Below are 27,984 nucleotides of genomic sequence, written 5' to 3'. Positions count from 1 at the left end.
ACACATACAAAGCATGTTTGCTTAAACTTATGGTAGACCACTATTTTTATGCATCAAAAGTAACTTAGAATTCTGTGCACAAAGTGGCATTATAGTACTATGGACTATTCACTACAGTCATCTAACCAATATTCTCTAAATTCTAAGTCAAAAATATTTACCATAGCAAAAGCTTATTAGAACATCCTAACGTATTGCTGCCTTTTTTTTTTTTTTCATTTCTGTTACTAAAAATATTATTAAACATACATCAGAAAACCAGTTTCTGGTCACTCTTCTCTGAGCAACTTCAGGTTTATCCATATCTTTGTAATGTATACAAGATAGTCAGTTGGAAAAAAATTATGGCAATTGAAAGAATCAACTAGATTTATCTGAGAAACTCACTCTCACAGTCTATACAGAATGTCCTTCCTATATCTGATAGCAACTAAATTAACTGTTGAATATGAGTAAGAAGTTTCATATACTGTTGTGAAAATTCTCACAGGTAACAATTTCTCTCTTTACACACAAATCTACCTTCACTGGTGAAATTAATACTCTCACGTGAATTTTACACTTTTTTTAAAATAAGTTGGAATCCCTGTACTCTGGACCTTCTAAATGCTGTGATAGCCTGAATTCAAAGCAGGTTACTTAATTCTAACTTGCAGAAAGATTTTATAAATGGCCTAGATATCAAATCAGAGCTTTTTATTTGTATGTAGTGGTATATTCTAGTTGATTAACCATTCCAGGTAGCAATGAACAAATACAGGAGCACACAGAGAACACCAGGCTTGGCTCCCCAGTGAAGCTTGAACTGCCAGGTCCCACCACAGCGGCAGGAGCTTCATGTTTTCTAGCTTACACTTCACATCATCTCACAAGAGCCAACAGCCTTTTTATTCCAGGTCACATGTACACAAATCACAAGCTTCTCCAACTTCCGAATGCCTAAGGGTTTATTAAAACAAATTAGTGACCACTTCAAGGCCGTTCTTCTAAAAGCAAACAAAGAGCCAGCAGGAGCCAGTGAAATAATTTCTCTGTCAGAAACTAGAGACAAATGTTTTCCTGCTCATTTACACTATATTTGATAATTAACTGTCAGTGAAGAGCTAAGCTACTAAACCCCTGATTTCCAGAACAGCAGCTTAATAGTTAAAAGAAATCCAACACCTTTTTTCTTACTCATAATCCTCATACAGAAGGCATCAAGTTCAGTAAAAACTGCAACAAATAACTAAGGCAACTCTTCACAAAGAATACACTGTCAAGTTATGAAACCAAGATTTCAGTAAATAAGAAATGTTCTAAAAAGCCACTAAGCAATATAATTCTAAGATATCTGGAGGTATTAAGTCCAGAGCTACTTACATGGGTCTATGGAACAATTGCATAGGAAAACTGCTCTCAAAAATCTGTAACGCTAAGGGGTTTCAAAATAACTACTGGTTTTGGTGTGGGGACATGTTTGTATGTACACAGATGTACACAGACACACATATGTTTAATTTGGAGGAAAAATGCAATACAAGGGAAGAGAGATGTCCTTAGTGCCAGTTCAAATTCCTTGAATATTTTTCCCAGTAGAGGTATTTTAACCCCAAAACAAAACAGCTACATGAAAACTTGAAAAGGCAAAAAATATATTTGTCTAAGTATTCTGTTCTGAATAAGGTCTGAAAATTAATTTTCTTAATGGAGCATTGCACAGTGAGGTTTATTTAGAGGCCTGTATGTTCTAAGCAGCACTGAAATAATAAAACTCCATTTGGAGAGCTTAATCTAATTAAGCATACAAAGAAAAGACACAGAAATATACAAGTGTTACCTCCATTTTTGCTGTTCTGTACTTTCTTCCACTTTATATCACTTTAATGTGCAAATCCCTTACTTGGACCCTGCATTTCTCTACTGCAACATAACCTGTAAATTCTATTAGGGAAGAATAACATGGTTTCTTATTTTGTCACTGATCAAAGAAAATAGTTGGGGGTATAGTTGGGGTCGATTTTGAAAGGACTGTTCTTCCCAAGTGGTTTTTAGAAACACTTCATATCAGATGAATTCCAAACAGTTCTAGTTAAATGAAACCATTCTCCTTCAGAAGGTAAGTGCACAATGGAACAGAATACCCCATGGAGTGCACAATATTGACAGGCAAGCAAAGAGTTCTCCTTAAGCAGGGTGGGGAAAGGGGAGAGGACAGGACAACCAACCCTGAGATAAAGACACTTTAAAGCAACAGAACTGGTTACACAGGTATGGGACAAATAGTAATTGAGACTAAGTACAGTCTCCAAAAGGTCTTTAAAGGGCTCCAAAGCATTCTGCAGCTGACTTAGAGACACACCAAGAGGAAAAAAGCAACATCCCAAGAACTACTTTCCTCCGAAAATTCACTTCACAAGTGTCTCAGGATGGAAAACACTGAATGAACAAGTTAATTAGGATCTTACATCTAAGGTTTAGCAATCCATGCTAGTTTGGTATTTAACACAACCTTCTTCCACTCACACTCACTGCAAATCAAGCAAAGTGGAACATACACTGATTCCCTAGTACCCAAAGCAACTCAGCATGATCCAAGGGTAGCATCACATGAAATTTACATTTAAAGACGACCACAAGGATCAAAAAATTATTTAGGGACTAAAAAGATATACTTACATCTGGATATTCTTTTACAGGCACATATAGTTTCTCTTGTAACTGTACAATAGGTCCCACAGCATCTGGTAATTCTGCACTTCTCTTCTCCGTACTACCATTTAATGTGTCGTTATACATGTCTTTCCGTACTCTGCTAATTTCTGTGGGGGGAAAAACGTATATTAGGCATCAAATACAGAAACAGATTATAATCTAACATGACAATCTTCTCTTTTTATTATTTCCCAAATCTTAATGTAATTTTCCTCCTCTTCTCATGAACATCATAGCAGCTGAAAAATCTATTCTGGTTTTGTCTTTTTTCTTGTGTTTCGTTTGGAGGTTTTCAACTGTTTTTTGTTTTTTGGGTTTTTTTTTTTTAATTGCAGCACCCATCCTTAAATGTCTTTCATGTCTGTAAATTTGCTGCCTACTCATCCTGTTTATGGAATTCAGCTATTGAAGTAAAAATTATGTGCACCTCCTCAGAACACTTAGAAGATTGCTCACATCATTTAAAAGGTGTATAAAAACAGTTCTTTTATGTGGTTTTTTTAATAATAGAGCAGCTAAAAAGGAAAAAAAAACCAGAAATCTGTACCCAACATAAAAAATAGAAAAATGCATCTATACAATACTTTTGCTAGTTATGGGATTAACTATAGCTTGGAAATTAAATGGAGCATCTTTCAGCTATGGGAAATAGGACAACTTAATGGCGCAGTTCATGCACACATGGCACGACAACAAACTGGTAGATACTGTTCTACTGACTACCCCCAAAGAGATAACAAAAATAACAAAGTCAAGCTTGGTTTCAGAGACCAGGGCAAGCTCTCTGTGCACCCAGATGCCCTATTTCATTTCAAAGTAATGATAAACTCCTCAAGAGCACCAGGGAATATCGAGGGTGAAATTTTAAGTACTGTTTCTAACATTTGCACTTGGTGTTACTCACACCTTGAAGTAATCACTTGGAAGATGCAGTTTAGTACTTACAAACAAGGTAGTTAAAAGTGGTTAATCTATTTCAAATCTACATTAGTGTCACTAAGCTGTCACAGTCTGAGGATGAACACAAAACTTCCTTTTGTTTAATCAAAAAAGACATTTAACAAAAAGTTACTTTTTGCTTCTAAATCTCTTGAATGTGGTATTTAAATTGCTGCTATAAGAATCAGAAGTTTCACATTTCATAACTTATAGAGTCCCAAATAGTGTAAAAATGTTCTCAATGAGTTTATTTCAGTATCACTGAAGAACTACTTAAAATGAATGTAATGACCAAATTTCAAACCAAAAACTAACATTTCAACTGGATTGTTCCCAAAGCGTTAAAACTGCCAATAGCATGGGCTGTAAACAAAGCAATCAGTAAATCCAGTCCTTTACTTAGAATTGCAACAACTGCTTTCAAAACCTCCAAAATTAAACATGACACTGAAAACAGAAATCTTATGTTTTCATCTAAATACAGGAAGCCACAGAAAGAAGTCACTTGAAACTCTAGCAGCAGACAAGAGATGAATATAACCTGTTTCATAATCAGTCTCTTCTCTGGCAAATGATTAATAGCTGAGATTTCACCACCTGAAAAGCTGTGGGGTGGGGCAGAGCATCAGAAAGGAGACATCTCTGAAACAAATATTCAGGATTAAGTTGTTTCTCTGCTGGAAACTGACACATCATGTGTACTGTACCATGATTTGGTAGTTAACACCCGTTTCCAATGGGGAGCACAAAGTTTGTCACCATGTAATCATAGTGGAAGGAAAAAAATCCTCATCTCCTTCTACCCAGAGAATTTTGGCAATGAGCACAAATTCCTCAGAACTACAAGCAGTATTTATACTGGCTTCACTATATAAAGAAATTCTTTAGCACAACTCTTTGAACAAATACTACTATCTTTTGGCATACTTTGTTCCCTTTTCATTCTCTTCAGATTTTCCACTAATTTACACCACACTGAAACAAGCTAAGCAGTCTGTAGAAGTATTGAAGCCTAAGTAGCAACCTGGTCGTTTTTGTTTATAGTAGGCAGCTACTCAGTAGCTGCACCAAATTTTCCTTTTAAAATGTATCTTTCATGAAGAATATAATCACTAACATTGGATATCATAGTCTTCACAGGACAAAATGAACTTTTATTTTAATCTTTCCTTTGACACATTCATGACACTTGAAAGCCAAACATTCAGAACACACACACAGCTAGTATGAGAGCTGGCTTGAGGACTACCCCTCAATTTCAGCTTGTGTGAAACCTAAGTTATGTATCATGCCTCAAACTTTATAGAGAATGAAGACATCAACCAACTCAGTGGAGTAGAAAACTCCACTACAGAACCAGACACCTGAACTTTAGTTTCCTTGGCATGTGTAGGTTTGTATGTCCTCTCTCTACACTCAAGCCAGCAGCAATGATAACAAACAAACAGGGACAGTCACCTACAGCAGTCAGCAGTATCACTTGCTCCTCAACTGCTACCATTTCTTCTGCTGCTTGGAATTTCACCTTCTCTCTTGTCTTAGATACTTTTTCCAAGCCCTCAGAAGAAATATTCAGAAGCAAGAGATGAAATAACAGGCATGTATTCCCAGTTTTCTTTAACTGCTGATCCAAACTCCACTTCTGCGCAACACATTATCTATGAAACTCACTTTCCACTTCTCTTAAATTCAACAGAACTGAAGGACTACAGCTCAAATGATAAAATAGTTAGATCAAATCTCTAGTTCACCCACTGTCTCTCACTCCTAACTACAGATGGAGTACAACCTATCTTCCTTCCTAAGGTATTAGTGCAGCTGAGCACAAGCACTCTCTCAAATTCACAACTCATGAAGTCATTGCTTGATATGCCTCCTGGGTTTTTTCAGATTCTGCTGAATCCTTCTACACATCTGCAAGATGACTTTTTTTTTCATGACTGACAGCAGTTTTCTCACATACCTGCCTCTTGTTTAATCACACCTCTGATGCCTCAACAAGGCTCCATACAAAGTATTGAATTTTGACGCCATAACCTTTCCTTTAATGGTCTCCATTACACCCAATTCAAGATTCTAGTCTCCTGAGTATCTTGCAACTTTGCCACTCGCTTTAGGCAGTTATTTGTATTGACAGAATTATGTGGTACTGTATTTTCAGCACCTCCTTCAAGTTTACCAGGAGTTAATAAGGTTTCAGAAAGCACCACCAGCAGCACATTAGAGGAGATAAAAGCTCTGCTCTCTCAAGCTGCAGCAAGTATCATTTTATTCTGTTCTGAAATACATTAAAATACCTAAAAATCTGAGGAACAGTGCTAAAGTAGGAAGGTCAAATCCTCCAAGCACACCTTTTTATTTTTAGCATTGAATTCACATATTAAAAAAAAAAGTCAAGTAAACAGTCTTTTATTTAGCCTTATTTCACATTTCTAACACACTACCAAATAGGTCTTCCCTTGCCCAAAAGCTTCTTTGGTATGCCTCTCACAAAATCAGACTTTTCAAGTTGATTTATAAAGCTTTAGCTCCTTCACATTTACAATTCTTTAGATTCTTCCCTCTCACAGCAAACCAAATGATTCAAAAACAAGGAAAGCTTTACTTTCAAGCAAACATCTAAATACAATTCTAGGTACTTTACCTCTACCTTAATGCTGCAGTGGTAATTACGTTGTATAACTCTAGGGATTTAATAGAATGTTAGTAAGGAGAGATACATATAATAGTAGATATGACTAAAAAAAAAAAAAAAAAGAAAGGCATACAGCAGCTTCCCATATCTCTAAAACCTGTGAATTCTGCCAATGCATTAATAGGTTTAAAGGATGTAAGTACCCATCTCTACTGTAGGTAAAAGCAGAAACTCAAAAAATTTCAAAACCTACAATATTCATCTTTAACAATACCCTGGTGTATATATTCTAAGTAATAAGTTTAGCAGTAAATGACCAATTTGTCTTGCTCACAGCAGGGTAGTGGAGAAATAAGTTTAAAAGAAAAGACAAACTGGTTTCAATGTCTTTATCTTGTTCACCTTAATACAGCATGACCTAGTTAGCCACGGTAGCAATGACATGCATTCTGCTCCAGAGGACATTTTTCTTCCTCTGTCCCTGAAACTACACAAGTAACGTAACCTTTTGTTTCCTTTACCTACAGAGCATATTTTTCAATCTCTCTCATACCTTTCTAATATATGTTTTGAAGCGGGATATACTGTTTATACTGCTTACATCTGTCTACAGATATGTAACTGTTTTGATTTCTTCATTAAACTTACTGTATTCTTCCTCCTTGAACACACAAAGAACAGTGTTCATGTGAGTGTTTGTCACCACATTAGACACCATCAAGAAGTTACTCATTTTCAGCTGTCAATTATTCCTTCAGAGGAAGTAAGACTCTGCACATGTGTTTAAGACTGCCAGGTTGCAACATAAAATGGGTTCACATAAAGCATTCTGCAAGAATATTCAAAGTAGGAAATCAGTGAAAAGATTCAAATCCTTCCTGTCCCACCACTTTGCAAACCACTTTCATCACAAGTGGCCACAGCTTTACTATTTCTCACCATGAAAGTTTCTTCTACATTATAAAGTTTTATCTTTTGGAAGAGCAGCAAACTTACTGTTTTTAAATTGATGCATTCCTCACTGTATTTTAAGCTAGAACTAAGAATTTGAAGAACTAAAACAAATCTTCTGGTATTCCAATTTAGGTACATCCATTTAAACAGAGTTAAACTGATGCCACTCTCAGCTTATGTTTTTTCCTAAGACCGTGTTAAGTCAACGCACGCAGAATTTAATTTTTGAAACTAACAGAGAGGACCTTAACTATCATTGTTTCCACAATACACAGCAAGTGGGGCTGGAACAATGCAATAGTCAAAATCAGCAAGAGATACAGAATTAATCAAAACACTAATCATCTTCTAACACCAGCAGGCATGCTTCCTTAACCAAGTGAAGCACCAGGGTTTCAAAGATTCTCAGGTACAAGCTAGTTTCCATACGAAAAAATAATAAAGTTAGAAGCAAATGTTTAAAGCTAAAAGTTTAAGAGTTATGGTAAGAATAACAGTTATGTTCATATAGCTAAAAATCTACATGGTACTTGGATCTCACTGATGCATAAAACATCAGTTTCAGTATTCTACTTTCTCAGAGAAATCAAGTTATACCCAAAATATCAACGACACCAACATTTTTACGTGCGGCATAATTTTATGTATTTTGACAGGCAAAAGTAATTCTTATAATTTTTTCTTACAGACTATGACACTAAACTGAAGCACAAGTAACGCCTTCATATTTCCACAATAGCTTTTTGCAAAAAGTGAAGAATTCTAATAACTATCTATCAGAGACTACTTTGAGTGAGTCCACTCAGATGCACGTGATTAGCATGCACTGCACTGAGGGGGAAAGTGAGGAACTGACTGAATCAAGTACCTTCTCCCTCTTTACTAATATGCAGTGTAGTTTTTTTTAATGCAACAAAACGTGTGCAGTAAGTTAATATTTTTGCAAAGTGTTCTTATTGCACACAACTGCTGCTGGGTCATCACTTTAGGCATTTCAGAGTTATTTCTAAGCAAAAAGGTTTTTTTGGGGTTTTTTTTGTTTGGTTTTTTTTGTTTTGTTTTGTTTTTTGTTGTTGTTGTTGTTTTTTTGTGGGTTTTTTTGCTATCAGGTAAGTCCCTAAACTAGAAAAAAAAGGTTACAGACACTAATATAACAGACAAAAAATTACCACTTCATAGGATCCAAATCCACTTAATACGGATCCACTTTTAGCTATATGAACATAACTGATTTATGCACACAGGCAACCAATTCTGTGTGCCATTAAAGCATTGTCCATTAATCAGACAATTACAACTAGAAACCAATTAGTTTTATATAATACACAGTGTGTCAAACAGCATCCAATAACACTGCAAAAAATATGGAAAATATATCTAATAATTGAAAGGAAAAAAGCAGAGAAAGTAGGAAACTGTTATACTCTGCTCTTACTTAAAATCTCTGAAGACCAGTGTATCATAATCTCTCTTGAAAGTGTTCTAAAGACTAACACAGTGCATGTACTCAAACTACAACATGAGTAGCACGCTGAGTTCATCCACTGCACAAAAAGAATCTTGTTGACACAGCATGTACTAAATCTAAATACAACTTTTATTGTAAAAAAAATTAAAAGAAAAACCAAAGTGACATCACATTATTAATCCAGTAGATCAATAGATACTTAAGTCTCTCAGAAGAAATACAAAAGTACATCGAAATACTTGATGCCACCACTGAGATAATGGCACACAAGTCATTCAAGAGTATCACAAAAAATAAGAAAAAAGAAGTTGCATTTCAAATTTCAATGAAATTTAAATCTTTTTAATGCTTTGGAAAAACTACAGGTACTTCTCTTTTGCTCCTCAGAGCCCAATCCAGCAGTACACTTTCGATGATTAAACTGTCAGTCCAATGATAAGTGGGCAGCACTTCCAGCAATTTGTCAGCACTCCTGGTGTCAAAATTCAATCATTTCTTTTTGCAAGAAGAGCCTGCAAAACTTCTTTTGTGGGCAGTTATAAGGTTTGTATCAAAGTGCCTTCAAAACCAAATAGAGCATACTCATCTGTTCTCTTTGTGTAAATGTCAACAGAAAGCTTTAATGTGCTTTATTATTGGTGGAACATTGCAGCTCATGTGTTTTCTAATCTAGCAGCTTTACTATGCTTACTTGGCAAAGAAATAGCTGGTTTTATTCATCACAATTTTAGCAGTCTTCACTGTTAACACCAGTGCTGTTTGCTACTACTGCTGATGCAGCAGAAATAGCAATGCTAGGAAAAAAAAAAGTCATTTTTAGTATCGTGCCACATGGACTTGTACACCCTGCATGCATCATCAGTACACGATCTAAAATGCTGGCAAGCATTTACACTCCCCACCCCTGATATTAAAGCAATGAAACGCCTGAGCATCAGGGAAACAAGATTCATAACATCTGTCCTTCTGAAACCAGCAGACAGTTTAAAAAAAAATAGACTTACAATCAAGCAAAGCTGATAAAGCAGTCTACTTCTGACAAATTTCCAATTTTGGTCTAAAGTATGACACTGAACATAATAAACTGGTAAATTTAAAACAGTCATGCATTTGCTTCCACTTACTAAAACTTGCATTTAAGTTATTTAACATTATGGTATGTCAGAACGGCCAGAGCAGGTCTGAAAAAGTCCATCAATCCTGCATTACAGTTGCCAGTGGCAATCTTCATTTGCTTCATAATTCAAAGAAGATTAAATACAGTCTCCTCTTTTTTTTTGTAAGTTCCAAAAGCTGTACATTTGAGGGGAAGCTCTTGTATTTGTCTCATCATACCCCAGCACAATGCTCCAAAAATCTAAACATCTTTAACATAAAAATCAGTTTATACCTTCCCAAGAGGATACTTTAAAGAACTTTTCAGCAGTCTGCTTGGCACATAATACAGCAACTGTCATACACTATCCATCCACATCCCAATGAGCAGCACTGGAAAATGGAAAGTTTCTTGAGGTGAGTAATTAGCTGATAGAGAGAAAACTGTAAAACCAAAGTCCCTCAGCACAGCATGACTGCTGAAGCCGATTTGGTGGCTCATATTTGCACCAGGCTTAACTACCACCCTCTCAAAAATTTACTCTAGCTCCCTTTAGCAGCAAGTCGCCCCTAAATATTTACAGAATAATAGAATCAATTAGGTTGGAAAAGTCCTCCGAGATCCAGCCTAACCTGTGACCAAACACACCCACATATCAACTAGAACACAGCATTAAATGCCATGTCCAGTTTTTCGTTAAACTATGTCCTCTTGTCCTGTCTCTGGTTGCCTGGGAGAAGCCAAGCCCCACCTGGCTACACCCTCCTTTCAGGAAGCTGTGGAGAATGATAAGGGCTCTCTGAGCCTCCTTTTCTCCAGGCTGAACACCCCCAGCTCCCTCAGCTGCTCCACCTCTGGAGGACTTCTGCTCCAGACCCTTCACCAGCTCTGCTGCCCTCTGGACTCGCTCCAGATCCTCAAGTTCTTCCTTAGCTACAGGCAGCACAGTTAAATGTACGTGACGCTTGTAGAGCTATTCAAAGTTCTTCTCTGTTTGTTCTCCTTTCCATATACAGCAGCGTATCCAGCAATGTTGGTCAGGTAACCATAATTATAAACAACTTGACTATCTTAAATGTGGGAGAATCTGTAGTAATACTCTGTGTGAACTACTAATCACCAGAAAGATCAGATTAAAACAAGAGTGTTAACTTGGTGCACTTTAAAAACATCAGCCCGACAATATCAGCTCAGACAGAACTTCCACGGCTTTAGTTCCTCAGGTAGGTATTTTCTTCAAAAAGCACGTTACCTCGTTTTACTGTATTTTTGTTCAAATTGATCTTTGTGAGCAATGTAGATTGACTGGTCTGCAATGGACTTTCTCTACCCACACTCCCTTCACACCAGAATCAACTGCTGTCCACTTTCCACAGCTATCTTCTGCATATGAAATGTGTATTACGTTCAACAGCTGTGAAGTTATGCAACAGGAAGCTCTCCAGTAAAGCCAGAACATTCTCTCAAAATGTATACTGAGCACTTCAAAACAGAACAGCCTAATTAATAAATATCAGAATTACCCAGATATCAGCATCGAAATCCCACATTATGCTATTCTGCCAGTAAGTGAAAGAAGTGCATAAAAGTAAAGGGCAAGACACTTTTAGAATCTTTAAAAAAAACAAAACTAATTTAAACAAATTTGCGTCACAGACCCTTCTAAATAATGAGTTTTGAAGTTTACCATAAAATTGAAATTACAACTGAGTTACCTAAACTTTAGAATTGCTCATTCTTGGAACTGAGAAGTAAAAACTGCTAAAATAACTCCACTTGAAAATTAAACAGCAGCACCACTTTCTTTCCTGCATTCAAGGGTGCACCTCAAGACTCACCAATTTCAAAGAGCAACCTAGAGCACATGCAGAGTTATTTTCTCAGTCTTTGGGAACCATCCACATGATCCTCCACAATCAGCAATTACAAGAAAGCATTCCATTGGTTAATGTACTCTTTGTCCTTTGTATGAAAAGAGAGAGGGATTTTTTTTTTAAACTTCCATGACCATCCAAAAATAATTACCTATTCACTAATACAGCAGTGTTATGTGAACCTTCTCTCTCTTTCACTAATTGTTTTTAAGACCAAAGTAAATTCCATACATTTTAACATACAAAGGCAAACTGAAGAAACACAAAACTTCGTCGCTTATATAAAGTATTTCAGGAAATGCTGGGAAGTGAAGATGCACATCCTCCTGTTTTCTGTCCATTTTTCACAATTTTGTATGTATTTCTGCCCCACAAAACTGAATCTTCTACAATTTATGCACACAGTGATCACTGAAAACCACTAGATGCCCCTTATGCTTCATGGGATAAAGGGGAGAAAAAAAAATTAGTCATTATTAGCTGATTAGTTGTGAAGTATTTACATTATGCATTATTTATTAAAAGAATATATAAAAACTATACTGCTACTGAAATGCTGATGAAAGCACTTTATAATAAAAACTTATATTTAGACAATGTAAGTTTTGTATCTGTGACACCTAAACAATCTGATTGTTGGTTATCAACTGAAGAATTTACCTAATACTGTAAGAAACACCAAAATGTGGGAAAGAAAGCACACCTAGAGATAATTGGCTTAGTTAATAAAGTGAACATTTCCAATTCTAACCTGCTAGCATGTCAAAACAAAGCTATTCCAGTACCTGTAAGAAATGTCATTCTCTATGTATTTCTGAAGAACAATTTCATAAGAGGCTGACCTGACAGCTTTCATCACTCCATCTGGAACCTAATCCATCTGAATAGGACTGACTACCGCCTCTCATTCCCAATTCACTTTTTCTTAGCTGATCACGTACAACAGTAACACAATCCCACTTTTATACACACTGCTCCCCATCACACAGCATTGCTGTAAATGCTGCCCTTCCTACCTCTGTCAGCATTTTATTCACAAGACTATGAAAGTAACCATTTTTGGTTCACAACTACCAGCACTGACAAGTTAGTCATCCACAACATTAAATACATTAATTATTGCATTGCTTTGATATAAATTACATTGCAAAGATGCATTGTGCAACTTCAAATTAACTTCTAAGTATTGGAAGACTTCCCAGAGTTAGTCATAAACAAGATCTCTACTTAATCCTAATCTCCACTTAACCAAATACATAACCAACACCATAGCTTAAGAAATCTGACAACACAGCTGACCAAACTACAACCCTAAATTAAGCATTACCCACCTGTGTTAAAAGATTACATACATCCAACACACCTGAAAACTCTTGAGCTGGATATTGAATAACCAAACATGTACTCATGCAGGAAAACACTCCAAAATTTAGTTCTACAGTAAATATTCCATCCAGGTACATTAGTCCAATTTTTATTACTTATGCCATGTTTCAAACACATTGAAGAACTTTTTAAAAACAGCATGAAAACTGTAATACATATGACAAGTTTACCACAGACAGACAGCACTAGACTAACACAATAATTATGAGTGCTCAAGAAATAGAGCAACACTAAGTTGAGTTTCCCATGGAGTATTCTGCATAAAATTTAACTAAAGAAATTTGGTTAAAACATGGCAGGGAAGTTGCAACTAGATGATCTTTAAGGTCCCTCCAACCAAAACCGTTCTATAACTCTATGAAATAGGTACTTCTAGAAAAGCTCTTCAAGGTATAAGCTTAAAACAAAGTCACAATAGCTATGCCAAAAGTAGAAATTATTAAAAGAAGGTTGTCAAAATATGATTAAAAGATCTATTAAGAACAATACATATGCTAATAGGAACAGGTTTCACAAGGTTTTACCTTACTGCAAGTTGTAATTTATTACATAAACACAACCAGTGACAAAAAATTTATATATGAGAAATATAACTAGTAAAAAATTTTAGTCATGTCATTAAATACTTTAACCAAGGTGTTGAAAGGAATTTTAAAATGCTTGCATTTATGCTAGGTAATACAAACAGAGAAAAGCTACTTAAATATTGTCACTAAGTTCCTCCATTACAACTGTTACACAACTTGAATATCACGTTGAAGTGATTAAGATAACCAGTCAGCTTTGAAAAGCTGATCATTTTTCATCAATGTCGAGGAAAAAAACCCAGTGTGCTTTAGTTCACTGCAAGTACATACACCTCAATAATCTTCTAAAAGATAAATATACCTGTGTAAACATGGTTCTCCAGGGAAGTGAAACCTGGCAACAAACTAAAAGTCACATGACTGAGACCTACATTCAAGGTTAAAAAAGTAGGCTGTTGGCAATTGTAATTTTTACTAAAGCTGAGTACTTTTTTTCACACTTGAACGTAAGTTAAAATGAAGTGACATATTAGTATACTAATCTAATTGTTATCCATCCTTTTGTACCACACATTAGTTCAGCCACCTGACTCAACACATTACCAACCAGCAGGAAATCAGCAAGGCAACTAACTCTTTCTAAACATGCAGAGCCAGCAAAACCTTACAGAACCAACTACAGCTACCATCATCACCCTCTGACAAAGTGAGAAATAAGAACATTGCTCCTTACGTTGCTTTTACTGCAGTGAAAGGTATTAACTGTTACTTGTCCTGTTCTATTTTTTTATTTATTTTATTTTTTATTCCACATAATAATTGCATGTGAATGTTCAATTTAATTGCAGTTGAGTATATTATAACCTACTAATATCATCTTACAAAGTTTCATTTCTGTCAAGAAAAACTTTTCAAAAAAAACCTCCACTAAGAGTATTTTCATACTACAACAGAATCCCATTGACACTCAGAGGTCTAGGCAGAGTCACATTCTTTTTGCTCCTTTGCGTGACAAACCGACACCTGCTTTTCAAAAACTACTAGTGCCACCTGCTCTATTAGGTGGATTTCCATTTCAACCAGCACAGAACTAGCTCACCCCCTTCAATCATAACAGAGCTTACACTCACAATCATGAGAATGTAGCCAGCCTGCCCTACTATGTAAACAGAAGGTAGTATTTGGTTAGTGGTACTACTCTAGAAGTAATCAGAATAAAACAGACTAGGTTGAGCCTTCTACTCATCCTCCTTTTTCATTTTACACAGAGTATGTGATTTGCATATAACTTCAGTTCTCCATTAGGCAGATTTGCCTTGACAGGTGAGGCAGCCAGAGTCAAAATGGCCCTCAGAGTATTTGGGTCAGTACAAGTCTGAACTGCCCTGGAGATGTCCTTGTAAAGGTACACGGGTATCTCAGGCCATTTAGAGGAGATTCCAAGTGGCATAGTTATGTATGCTCTCACAACAGCAATCCACTAAAACCTAATAAAACAAAACCACAGCCTTTCCTCAAAAAACAACAATTGCACACTCTTCAGGAATGTGAAGAGGTGACTACTCCTTGATAAACTACTACTAATATTTTTAGAGTTGCACAATGTAACTATCCTGGGAACTATGACAATATTATCATATACTCGTGGTTCCAAAATAGCAAAAAATGCCATTATTAATGGAAATATTTTTTCAGACTTCTAATCCTCAATCACTATTACTAATCAGTAACAATTAGTGCTATTACTGCATATTTAGGCCCTGCCTTGTGACACCACATCAATAAAATATCACCCTCAACAATAAGCCCATGCTTCTTTCCATGTAAATAAATATGCAGTGTCTTGGTGTGTATCTTATTGTTCAAGTTAACATTCACTTGTTCAACACCAAGAGGAATTTTCTAAAAAGTCTGACTTGCACTCTGCTGGGAAGTAGACCTTTATGAACAATCTTGTGAAACACTATAAAAAGCAACAGAAGATGTGATCTTTCCCCCACGACAGACAAGACCTGACCAAACAAAAAAAACCTAGTAATGCTTCAGGGAACTGCTGCCTGAGACTCCCCCAGTATCACAAACATCATTCTTCCCAAACAAGCATGCCTGAAAGGTCTCATCTGTGTGCATCTTATGGATCACTTTTACTGCCACAACACAACTGTGCTCCTATCTGGTAACTTGCTAAATTCAACCAGTCAGCTAGGCTGGCATTTTTCCATCCAAAGACCTCTGCCACATGAAATAAGGCATTAGCTGACAGCAGAAGAAGATACTGTCCCATAGCATAGGAGGAATGAGACAATTTGCCTCTAGGTTTCACAGATATTTCCTGACAGCACAGACATGGCAAGACTCCAAAACTTTGGGCTTACTCCAGGCTCTGGAAAACAGTTTCCTCTAGCAGACACATACATTTTGTTTTCCTCATCCCAAACCTTCTCCTACTCCCGAACTTTCTTTTGTCCACACTCAAGTCCCACTCTCCACCTGTGGAAGATACAGTTCTTCACTTCTTCAGTTAGTTCTAGTTTTCACCCAACCTCACTCTCACTGTATTCTTGCAAAGAGTCCAAAAACCACGAAGGATAGCTACACCTCCAGACTATTGTGCTCCAGCACAGCACCTTCCTGTCTAAAAAACAACAGCTTCATAAAAGTTGAGATTTCAGAAGAAAGCCATGGTTTTGCCTACAACACAGGAAAACTCAGCCCATTCTCCCAAGTCCGCTCCCCAAATCACAGAAACTCACAACCACAATTACATGGCTCTCTCAGGCTGGAGTTAAAGCATGCCTGTCCCATAAGACAGCTCAGTAAGGGAGATTGCATGGAGATACAGCAGGATAACCTTTTTGTGCTCAAACCTAAGTGCTCAAGTCCAAACATGATCAATCTCATTTAAATCTAGCAGACTTCCAGACAAAACGATAAAAGTACTCACTTGAGCAATTTCTCACAGAAACGTTTTTAAGTGCATTTTGTTTTAAAATACTAGGACTTTTTTGCCCATGTTCGTTCTTGAAAAGTTTTTCACTGCTTTAATTGAAGCCTAAACCACACACTTGGCATGAAAAGCTTCAGGTAGTTCTGCAAAGTTAAAACAGCAGAAGAGGCCATTTAGTGGAATGTATACTTAATGCAAACTTAATCAAAAGTTGTATCAGAGCTATTTAAAATATAAATGATACTACAGCACATTCCAGAGATCATATCTAGAGCTTTACATTACATAATTCATCCATTTCTTCAGAAACACACCCATACTCTGAATGACTGAAAAAGGATTCAATTTACACACTAGAAATACAAGGATTACTGGTACCACGTTAATAGTGTGTTTCTTTTCAGTGTCATAGTGTTTGGTACCAGATACCACAGTGAAAGATAACATCACCTCTGCCAGCCTGCTATAAAGTCACTATTTTAATTTTGTTTCAGGGTTTATCTTACACATCTTAAGGAGAACCACCTCCTAGTAAAACTCAAAAAACACCAAACATCCCACAGAAACATCCCTCCCTGCTATTCCCCCTCTCTCTCCACCCCTGCTACCTACCCCCATGCACCCACTATGCTAAGATGTATTTCAACTTTAAATACAGGGTATCAAAATGGAACTGAGATGAGGCCTCAACTACACACCAGCTTACACTACTGCTTCCAACATTAATTGCCAGAACTATATTCCACCCAAGCAGATGAGCCATCACTCATTAAATCCCAGCCATGCACGACTAGTAATGGTATATAGCTGAGGCTACATTACCAGAAGGGAAATAAAATTTTAACACACACTGTATTGAGCAGGAGTAGAAGAGTTTCATTTTTTTCCTCCAGTTAACATTCCAGACTTGTTTTTATAAGCTTTGAGTAAAAAAGCAGCTAAAACATGAAACAGCCTTTAAGGCTTCCATTTTCTTTTACTTTCTGTCTCTTTAACTCTTCTCTTTCACCTGTTCTCACGTACTGGCTGCAGGGGGAAACTTTCTTTTTTTTTAAATCATCTTTGAAGGAAAACAAAAAAAGCAAACGGTAAATAGGCAATCCCCTCCTGCCACTAGACCTACAGAACATCTGGTAAGGAGCTTGACTGCTTTCAATTACATTGCACAGCAGGGGAAAAAAACAAAAAATGAACAAAAAAAACAAAAAAAAACCCCAAAAAAACAAACCAAAACAAAATGAAACTCAAATACGAACACACACATAAAAAATAAAACAAACAAACAAACAAAAAAAAAAACCCAGAAAACTACACAGAAAAACACAGAACAGCTTTTTGGGGTCCACTGACACTTTCAGAACTCATTTCAATGTGATTTTCCTACAGAGCATGGAACCACACTATCACACCATAAAGTGTTCTTGGAAGTACCAAAAAGCACTCTGGGTAAGTCTATAAAGCTCCATACAATGCAGTGAAGAACTAGAAATACAACCAGTAACACTAGTTTTAATTACTATTCAAAACAGTTTGGATGCATGGTGGATACATTTCAGCTTGACAGGGAAAGTTTACATGAGTAATATTCTATTAGTTTCCCTCTTTACTGTGACCAATATCAAATGAAAACATCCTAGCTGGTGTATTTCTCAGCTTTGGGAAGAAGTAGCAGCCTTGGTATCAACTCTTATGATTCCTCTAAAAACTTTGAAAAAAATAGTTTGACACTGAACTGCAAATTGCAGCTGCACACTTCAAAAGGAGACTGAACTGGGAGCTTTGCGCTCTATTGAGATGTCTCCCACGATCCCCTAACTCCTCTTCAAGGAACAAATTTAAAAAATAAACAAATAAATAAACCCACTGCATTATTTTGGGAATAATCTGTCACCTGCAACACCTCTCCTTTAGGTCAGTACTGAAATTAAAGCAAAACATGAAGATATTGCTGACTGCATGATGAAGCCTCTCGTCACATACTCACAACTTCCTATACTGGGAGGAGATCCTAATTTAAAGTTTTTTGTTGATATCAATATAGAGTAACACTGTGCAATGAAATTAAGAGACCAATGTATTTAAGCAACCCACTTCTCTTATTTACTACAACTTCACCAAATTATTTCAAAATTGTGGACCAGAGAGCTGACACTGAAGAAACCTACTGAAATGTACGTTGTTTCTGCCAAAAGTCAGTGAACCGACTTTTGATCTCTCAGAGAAGTACCAGTAGTTAGTAAAACCAAGAAGCAAATTCAGTTCCCTACCTCCTCCTATTCCTTTTCCATTCTTGAAAAAAAAGTAATAAAAAAACCATCAATTTTACAGAATTACACCCTGACCTTAAGAAACAAACAGCTCTAAGAAAACAATCTTTTCTTTACTAAATAATCTGCTTCCAACACTAGTCTATGTCTGGTTAAGAACATGAAAGATAAAAAGTTGCAAGGGAGAAGATTTTTTTTTTGTTTTCTTTTGTTTTTAAAAACATCCCAATGAAATACCAAGAACAAAAAAACAAAACTGGACTTCAAGATGTTCATGAAGTTTTCTCAAAAGACATTACCAATCAATTTAACTGATTTTAGCACAATCAAATGCACAGATCAATTCCATCACTTGGGAATGACTAGATGCCCTACCTAAAGGTCTTTGTTAATGACAAATGTTAAGGTATGTTATTGACTAGAGAGAAATTGAAAACAGCTTTACAAACTCAGTCAACAAAGCAAAACAGAAACTAAACTATGAACAGTAAGGCTGCAGTAAACAACACTTACAAAAACTATGACATGTTAGTACAGATTGAGCCTCTACAGGATGAATGGAATAAAAAATGCAGCAGATTAAATCCAATGCTACATAAAGACAAAGTGAGTGGGAAAAAAATGTGCTCTCTTATATCTAATGCTAAGGTTCAACAGTAACAACTCAAAGTGCACATCATTCTGAGAGGGATAACAAAGACATTGAAAAAACAATTAATATTAGGACCCCTAAAGAAACAGAACTGAAAATAAGAAACAGTATACTTAAAATAAAACAATGGTTATCATTACTAAGTGAGCAGTACAGAACACACAAGTTTCAATAAATAAGAAAGCCAAAAGACAGACTGTCTTCATTGCAGTTTATAATATCAAGACTTTTTGTACTGTTCACTGTAAAGAGTATATAGCTTTTTCTCGAGGTGAAGCATTCTGAAAGCTTAAAATATAGGTATCAGTAAGAGGAAGTAGAAAAATGGGGTGGAAGTAGACAGCATAATATATCTGGTTACAAGCACAGACTAAGAAAACCAGTTTAGTGAAAAGATAAGAAGACAAGAGCAGATGAATGGCATAAAGAAAGCCACTCAAGTCAATTTCCCTTGTTAAAACTCAAGGTGAAAACCACAGTGGATCAAACGAAGGCTGCAAAAGGAAACCCATTTTAATGCACTACAGACAATACTGCCAAACTGCGAACACAGCTACAGAGGGTAAACACCAATGTAATCACTGGTTTTGGAAATAGGCCAATAGGTGCGTAAGTGCACCACACACACACAGAAACAGTGAACAAAAGTCAGAACAGGCGTTTTCTCTGTGTTGATACATGCATAAAACAAAACAAAACAGCAGGAAAAAATTAACTTGAAAATCAATCTCCACCAGTTTGAAGATAACTGAGCATTAACCATACACTGCACTGAAAGTAAAATGTTACTACTGGGAGTTTTGTTACACCTTACCATTAGCTGTAACACGCGTTAAACTCATTTTTAGGAGGATATTGATTTCTTTTGGTTTTTAGGATTTATGTTTGTTTGATCTTAAATCTGAAACTTAGCAAAGGTGAATGGCAACACAGAAGCCTAAGTCTACACAGACATTTAACCAACAGGAAGAAAGAACGGTGGAAAAACAAGGTTAATGATAACCAAATGGAAGATGCAAAGAACAGTAAAAGTCAGCAGTATGAAATTATTCCTGTTCCTTTTATAGAAGGGGAAAAAATGCATAGTTAAGAAGGCAACATACCAATCATCCCAGAAAAGAACTGTGTATCTTGAGAAAGTTGTAAAAAAAAGATTAAAAAATGACAATACAAGAAAGTTCACTACTCTGGAAGAAGGAGACTGCATATCCCAAACTATGCACAGAAGTCCAGAAAGATTAGATATTTGGACTATTAATCCAAAAGTCAGGTTTGCTATACCAGTTCTCCTTCCTTTGGAGGGTAAGAAGAGTTACTAATCATAACAACACACTGCTGCTGAAAAATGAAGTCTCTTAACACCTCTCACACTAGCTCTGTCTTACTAGGCCAATTCAACTCACTAACCAAGCAAAATTCTTAGTCATTTTCTGGTTTGCTTGATTAGCTTTCTTCTAGATTACTGAGCTGAAACAGATGATTGAAGAATCCACTGAATATCAGAATTAGCAAAAAGAAAAAGGGACACCTCCAACAAGAAACTACTTTTTGCATCATCAAGCTGCTAAATTACTTCCAAACTATCCTCCATAACTCTTCTCCAAGGTGATTCCAGTAATCAAAACAAAAACAGGTCCTAAAGCTATTTTGCAGTCAACAAGTTGGACATTATCATTCTCAATAGTAAGTAAACACATTCCAGTTTCACCTCTATTCTACACCTGCACTTAGTCTTTCCTAGTTCAAGAGGTGCCTCTGAATGCTTCCAGACAGGAGGCAATAAAAAGCAAAAAGCAAAGGAAAAGGAATAAAGGTTGTACCAGCTAACTCTGGATGCTTGCATCTGAACTCATTAATGTGTTCATTTGAATCTACTACAGTCTTAGGACATTAACATAAGAAGATTATAAATGTTACTGCACATTTCTCAAGCAAGTTAGGTCACAACTTTCCATTATCAGAAAAAACAGAAATTTATACTGAAAATTTATTCTGCAGGAACTTTATTCTGTATTTTCTATATAAAAATAAAAATAAGCAAATATGGTAACAGTCAGTCAAGAACTTGCCACAATTTCAGCAAAAGAATATGGATGAGATACTCATGAACTACAGTTACAGTACAGGACAGACTTCCAACAACTGCCAAAATCAGGCTCAACTGTTCTCATCACATAGTGACTTAATAACCCTTATGTTTTTGTTAATAAGAGTATTACCTTCCAGGAAGCTTTACATCACAAAAAAAAAAAAAAAAGAAAAAAAAAAAACCACACACCAAAAAAAACCAAACCAACAACAACAAAAAAAACACACACACAAAAAACCGAAATAATAAAATCTATCAGAAACTGGTAACAGGTTTGATTTTCTAAAGGACATAACAAAATTAAATCACAAACAAGAAACTAGCAGCTCCTATTTCATATACTTGCTATAAAAATTCTTCATGATGGCCAAGAAATTAGGCCTTATTTTACCTTAGGGATCACATAACCAAGAGACTCATCCTAACACAGACCTTACTTCTGATATCACTTAAGAGGAGAAACTGGACCAATGAAATGTTTTAAGGAATAACCTTAAGAGATGCCACACTTGATGTCTTAAGCATTCCTATTTTCTTCATCTTGAAGTCTGTGTCAAAATCCAATGCTACTCATTCTTATTCCTACCTGAATGATCACCTCTCAAAGCACTCAAAAGGGCAGCCCAAAAGTAGCGTGGTGAGGACATTCAGGTCAGTGTCCAATTCAAGTACCTATTTCTGAATTAATTATCTGCAATTCTTTCTATGAACACATAACCATGCCATCTTCTACTACGCTTCTTGAACAACATTTTGTCTTCTCTTTTTAATATAGTGCTCACTATGCACGGGAATCACATTTGTACATTCAATTCCTAGTTATCATATAGGAAGAGCATCAGCATATGGCAATACTAAATATAATGGGTTAAGATTTGCTGAAATGTATCAGTACCAACAGGTTTGAAAAATGCTATGCTGCTGTCAGAAATTATGTTAACATACTGCTACAGACTTCCAGTGGGACTTCAAGACCAGTTCAATTATTTATGGAACTGCTTCAATGCAAATAGTCTTCAGATACAAGGCTATGTGGTTTTTAAATCTCCTACCACATCAGGGTTAAATCTGGCATAAGGGGAAATCTGTGAGGCAGTTGCTAAATTTCAATTAATTATGCATATTAGGTCCTACTTTCTAACTGGAGCAAGCATCAAGCAAATAAAGGAAAAGATTTTTCCAAAATACTTGCTGCGTCAAGTTTAAGCAGAAAGGTCAATTTTTTTTTTTATTAAAAAAATGCAACACTGTAACTAGTTCTTAAATAAAGGAAGACTAAAGTGTCATCCATCTGAACTAAACAGCCCAAGCAAAATACCCTGCAATTCCTGTGTTCTCCTCAATGTCGAAATGGGTGGATAAATTTAAAGCCTGCTCTCTCAGGAGTTGCTTTATAGGCAATTTTCTCCCAGTATCAAGGTCTGCAATTTCCATTTGGCTGCCAGTTTGCGATTAAATTCATCACCTTTATTATAAAAATGTGCTGCACTCCACGGCCTGCTGCACAAGAATCGTAAGGAAGACATTTTTCACTGCTAACAGCAGCATCATTCCAAGGCAGCCATCACATCCATTCAGACATTAGCGCCTCCAATGCAATGCAAGGACCTATCGCTCACCTGGAAAAGCCCTAACAGCAGGTATGCCTCAGAGGAACTTCTTCACACATGGTACCTGCAGTGCAACTTTTTCGGTAAAAGCCACCATTACACCTCTGTTGTTAAGTGCTTCTAAAAGTCAGCCGTTCAAAAACAAGTGTTGGTGTTAAACTTGCCTACCTGGATTAATCAAAACACTTCCAAGAATAAAATCTGTCCTCATACTGACTACACCTTCACATACACCTTGCACTCCCCCAACTAAAATACACTTTTGAGCAAGCACTCCATATGAATGTATTTACATACATTTTCATTTTAGCTTGCAAATGTCCCTTTCTTTCCCACCAACTTTTTTTCAGAATTTTCCACTGCTTTTTCCCATATCCATATAATATATATTTTCTTTAAAGTTTTTGGACGAGCCTGAAGAATACTCAGAAAAAAAAATACTTAATACCTGCTATGCTACATGTTTTAAGGTCCTCCTCTGATAACCAAAAGGAAAGGCCCAACCTTCACTTTGCTTCCTTTTTATAAATGCTTCCTGAGCTAAGCAGTATGTAATACAAAATTTGTACCTTAAAAATATATATATATATTACTTGGAAGAACAGAGCAGCAAAGTGATAGCTACCAACAGGAGTAAGAGCTAAGTAAAAGCCACATGCCAAATAATCTTTATGAATCATGGGAGTTAAATCCATATTGGTTTGGGCTTCATTGAATAAAAGACTTTAAATTACAGTAAAACAATAAAAGATAATATGCAATAAGCGATTAAAAAATATTACCGTTAGTATTCAACAAAAACAGAAGCACAAAAATGTCATTTTAGCATGTGAAACAGCTGTATTGGTCACACTGAAAAGTAATCATATTGTATTACAGGTGACCAAACTATATGCACAGCATGACAATTTCACACCTTAGCTCATTTAAGTTTTACTCTGTTATCTTAACTAATGGTGTACTTGAAAAGGTGCATTTTTCATCATGTGTACCAGTTTTAAAAAATACTTTGGAATCAGGTAAGCAAACAGTATCCATACAAAGCTGATGTATCTCAATAGTCAATTATATTCTTAAGTAATTTCACTTTATGTGGCCACAGTAAGTGAAGATAACATTCAAAAGAATGTTGTTCTGGTCAACTCTTACATGCCTTTGGAAAATGCAAGAAAAATATGTTAAACCATAAGTCTCTGATACCTAGCTGTCAGAAGTTTAAATCTTAAGTAAATTATGGGCACATACAAAAAATTACTAAACCTGGCACAACTCAGATATTTTGCACTGTACCAGATGGGTCCCATGAAATGATATGAAATGGAAGTGCCATCTAGACTTCAGGGACTAATAAAAATTACATATTGCATGGCATTAGTACACTGTAAATTAGACAAATCACCTGAGAAGCCATTTGGTGAATATGAACTCTAAAATTCAAAATTAAACAACCAAAAGCTCTTCAGTTGTATTTGTCTACAAAATTAACTTAAACTGCAACAAAAACTGGCAAACATGCTCACATTTCAGAATAATACCAGAAACTCTCTTCTGGCAATAAAAAATGGTATCTTGTCACACTGTAACTAATTGGTTTCCACTGCAATGCAGCATAGAAAGCAGATTTCAACTCAACTTTACTGAAAACAATAGCTTGGTATTTGCAAGCTGAAGTTCCAATTATTTCACAGCCCGCTGAATTCAACAGTTGGCAGAACAAGTTCCGGGACTGTTAAATGAAATTATCAACTAGATAAGATAATGCAGCATCAGTGTTTACCTCTTGCCATTACAGCAAAAATTGAAAGTGGAGCTCTTCTAACTGAAACTATGATGAAAGAAGGATAACTATTTTGTCATAGTCTGTAGAATTAACTAAAACATGTTTTATTATAAAGGAAAATGCCTCTGCAAGACACCAATAGGTATCAGATGACAGGCAACAACCAGCACAAAATAAAAATCCACATGCAAGTTTGCATTATTTCATTCACCCTGTTCCATAAGTAAATTTCAACGTTGCATTTTAAGAAATGCAGATATGAATTTTGCTTCCTGTTGAAAATAAAAATCTATTTACATTACTTATTAAAACCAGATAGTTTTATTTTTTTAAAAGAATAAACACTTAAAAGTGATGATTTATAGTGCTGGTATTTCTAATGCACATGTTCTTCATTCACAAAGATAACATTTTAGTTCTTTGAAGTACAGTAGATTCTCCCCTGCACTCCTCCTAGCTTTACACTTCAGCAATCTGGTGTATAACTTTTAATTCCATTAGAAAAAGTAAGTAATTCTAATAATATTAAATCTTGCCCATAGAAACAACATTTGTCACTCACTAAGCACTTCCTACTACTCTACGGGAGAGGTATTAACAAGTACCACTGCCACAAAAGGGAGGGGGGAAGGGAGAGAGCACAGGAGATAGAGTGTACTCATGTCTGTATACACACATGGTAGAAATAGACAGAGAATATTAAAACAAAACTAATATTTATTTTAACAGTCTGGTAGCCAAGATATCTGCTACTTGCATAATTAGAATGTTGAAGATAATGTAAGTTTTTTATGGAGTAGCTACAGAATCATCAATTTTCTCTTCAGCTGACAAACCCACTGAAGAACAGCGCTTTTAGGAACAACATGGAAAAAAAGTCAAAAAACAAATCAAAAAAAGTGCAACCCACCACAGAAACTAAACATCCAATATTTAAACTGAATGCTAAGTTTAATTCACATAATTTTTTAGCAGAATTTTACAGGATTCTAACACAGCATAGATGTCATTTACACTATCTCCATCTATCTCTTAAATCTACCAGAAAAGATCTTACAAATTAGGAGTTTATATTCAGGATTGATTTAAAGACTAGACTTACTACATTTGCAGGATCTGTAGCTTGACTATTATGTAATTAACGTTACAAGCTCTTTTTTTCCCAATCCCATTTATCATTGACACTGAACAACAGGTCCTATCACCTCATAAAGCTGTCCATTGTGGGGAAAAAATTGAGGGAGGTGGGGATAACAACCTGAAACATTTCATGAAATATTTACCTAAAGCTAAAGGTACTTGAGCATCTGAAACTGGTTTAATAACCTTGTTCATGAATGACAACAGTGTGGCTATTTTAATGGAATGTAAATTGAAAGGTTCAGATGCCCTAAAGACAGTTTACGACTGAAATTATTCTATAATAACAGCATACCAATTTCAATTTAGTGGGTTACATCTCTCACATGTACTTTCGGTAATTAACATCTTAACATTTTGGAGCTCCAGTGTTGCAAACTGGACTCTATAGATTAATATAATTAGATCCTCTACATCTCAACTGGGGAAAACATCATCATACTCACTAGCTCAGTAGATATATAACATCAGGAAGTCCTAAAAAAACGAATAAAAGCAGATAGGTGAAACAAGTTTAAATTCACTTAACAGTGAACACAATTCTATTTTCTGATCTCATTGAAGTTTCTTGTTTCAAATTTTTACTCCAGCCCATGACTAAGGACAATTACTACAATAAAATGCCCTTAAATCTGGTTTTCAACCTTTTTCACTCACATTAAAACAAAAGGTTCCCAAAAAGTGAAGGCTCAGTGTGGCCTATTTAAAATCTCCCAATAACAGATTTCCTTTTTCTTTGTTTTCTGAAGCAACTCTTCATATGCAATGAGTCTGCAAACAGTAGATTGAAAAACACCATTCTGGTAACTCATATTGCTTTTCACTTAGCTCCATTAACTTTGCTAACAAAAAAGATGCTGTCTACTTCAGAGAGAAAGTGCTCTCAAAGGTCTCATGTCAAAGACTATTTTGTTTTCACGTATTTTTCAAAAACAACCCCTTTAGTTTAGGAAAAAAAATCTCTTTAATGCTACTTTTTGTGCCAGTGACTGTACAGTTTCGCTGATGGTGCTACAAAACAAAATATGATTGCTTTGTAATTCTTTGCTATGTCAGAAAAGGTATGGGCAAGGAATGGCTAGAGTGGCTCAGTGTGACAAGCGTGAGAAAAAATAGCGTAGATTGCATAGGAAAAACACACTGTGCAAAGGAAATCTTGATTAGATTGTACAAAGATTAACTTCAATATAAATACCTCCATCTCTCTTAGGTGCAGTGTATAATCTCATAACATTTGAAGGCTCAGTAAATCGTGGTGTTATTTTTTTTAAATTAGAAACATTTTCTGATCAAAATGACACCTCAGAGCTCAAGGAAATATGATTTTTCTGTTCCTTTCATATAATGATCTGTTTAACTTAGCAGTTTCAAACTCAGCATATAATAAAATTTTTGCAGTTACTTATACAGTAATGTGTTTCTAAAACATACTCTGTCCTTTCTATTAACTTTTTCATTATACCAATATTAATAGGGGCATACTATTGCACCCTTATCTGTGGCATTAAGTTTCATTAATTAGCTCAACAGCCTGGAAATTATCTAGATTTCATTCCTAGTAATATTTATTCCTTCACTTCTCATGGAGGGAATAAAAAGACCCAACTTTCCATGGTGGGGGAGGGTGTGGGAGAAGATAAAAGTTTACAGCAGCTTAAGTTGTGTTTCAACCATATTATATCCTATGAGAAACTACTCACCCATGACTAGACTAAGAAAAATGCTTCTTAAATGTTAGTGTTTTATTACTATCCCATATTTTATCTGAAATTTAAGACTAAGAGCATACAATAAAAGTTGGAAGGAGACATCACAATATACTTCCGATTTTTTTAATGAACGTATTTTAGTTATTAACAGCTGCTGAAAACTTTCAGCAGCCCAGATGCTCAGTCCAGAAAAATGTACTACAAATGCAGTTTAATC

The 27,984-nt window shown here is 35.8% G+C and overlaps 1 protein-coding gene across 7 annotated transcripts in view; it reads right to left on the bottom strand.

Moving 5' to 3' along the window:
* QKI (QKI, KH domain containing RNA binding) overlaps nucleotides 1-27,984 on the bottom strand; it is a 146,205-nt gene that overhangs the window by 106,286 nt on the left and 11,935 nt on the right. For all 7 annotated transcript variants that reach the window (XM_064414877.1, XM_064414879.1, XM_064414880.1 and 4 more), the window contains exon 2: nucleotides 2,659-2,801. In XM_064414877.1, the coding sequence (XP_064270947.1) occupies nucleotides 2,659-2,801 (143 nt within the window). The remainder of the gene's footprint in view (nucleotides 1-2,658; nucleotides 2,802-27,984) is intronic.

Source organism: Passer domesticus, chromosome 3, assembly GCF_036417665.1.
Source record: "Passer domesticus isolate bPasDom1 chromosome 3, bPasDom1.hap1, whole genome shotgun sequence".
NCBI classification, from domain to species: Eukaryota; Metazoa; Chordata; class Aves; order Passeriformes; family Passeridae; genus Passer; species Passer domesticus.
The sequence above is the reverse complement of the archived record's forward strand: the minus strand, read 5'-3'. Positions and strand labels throughout refer to the sequence as shown.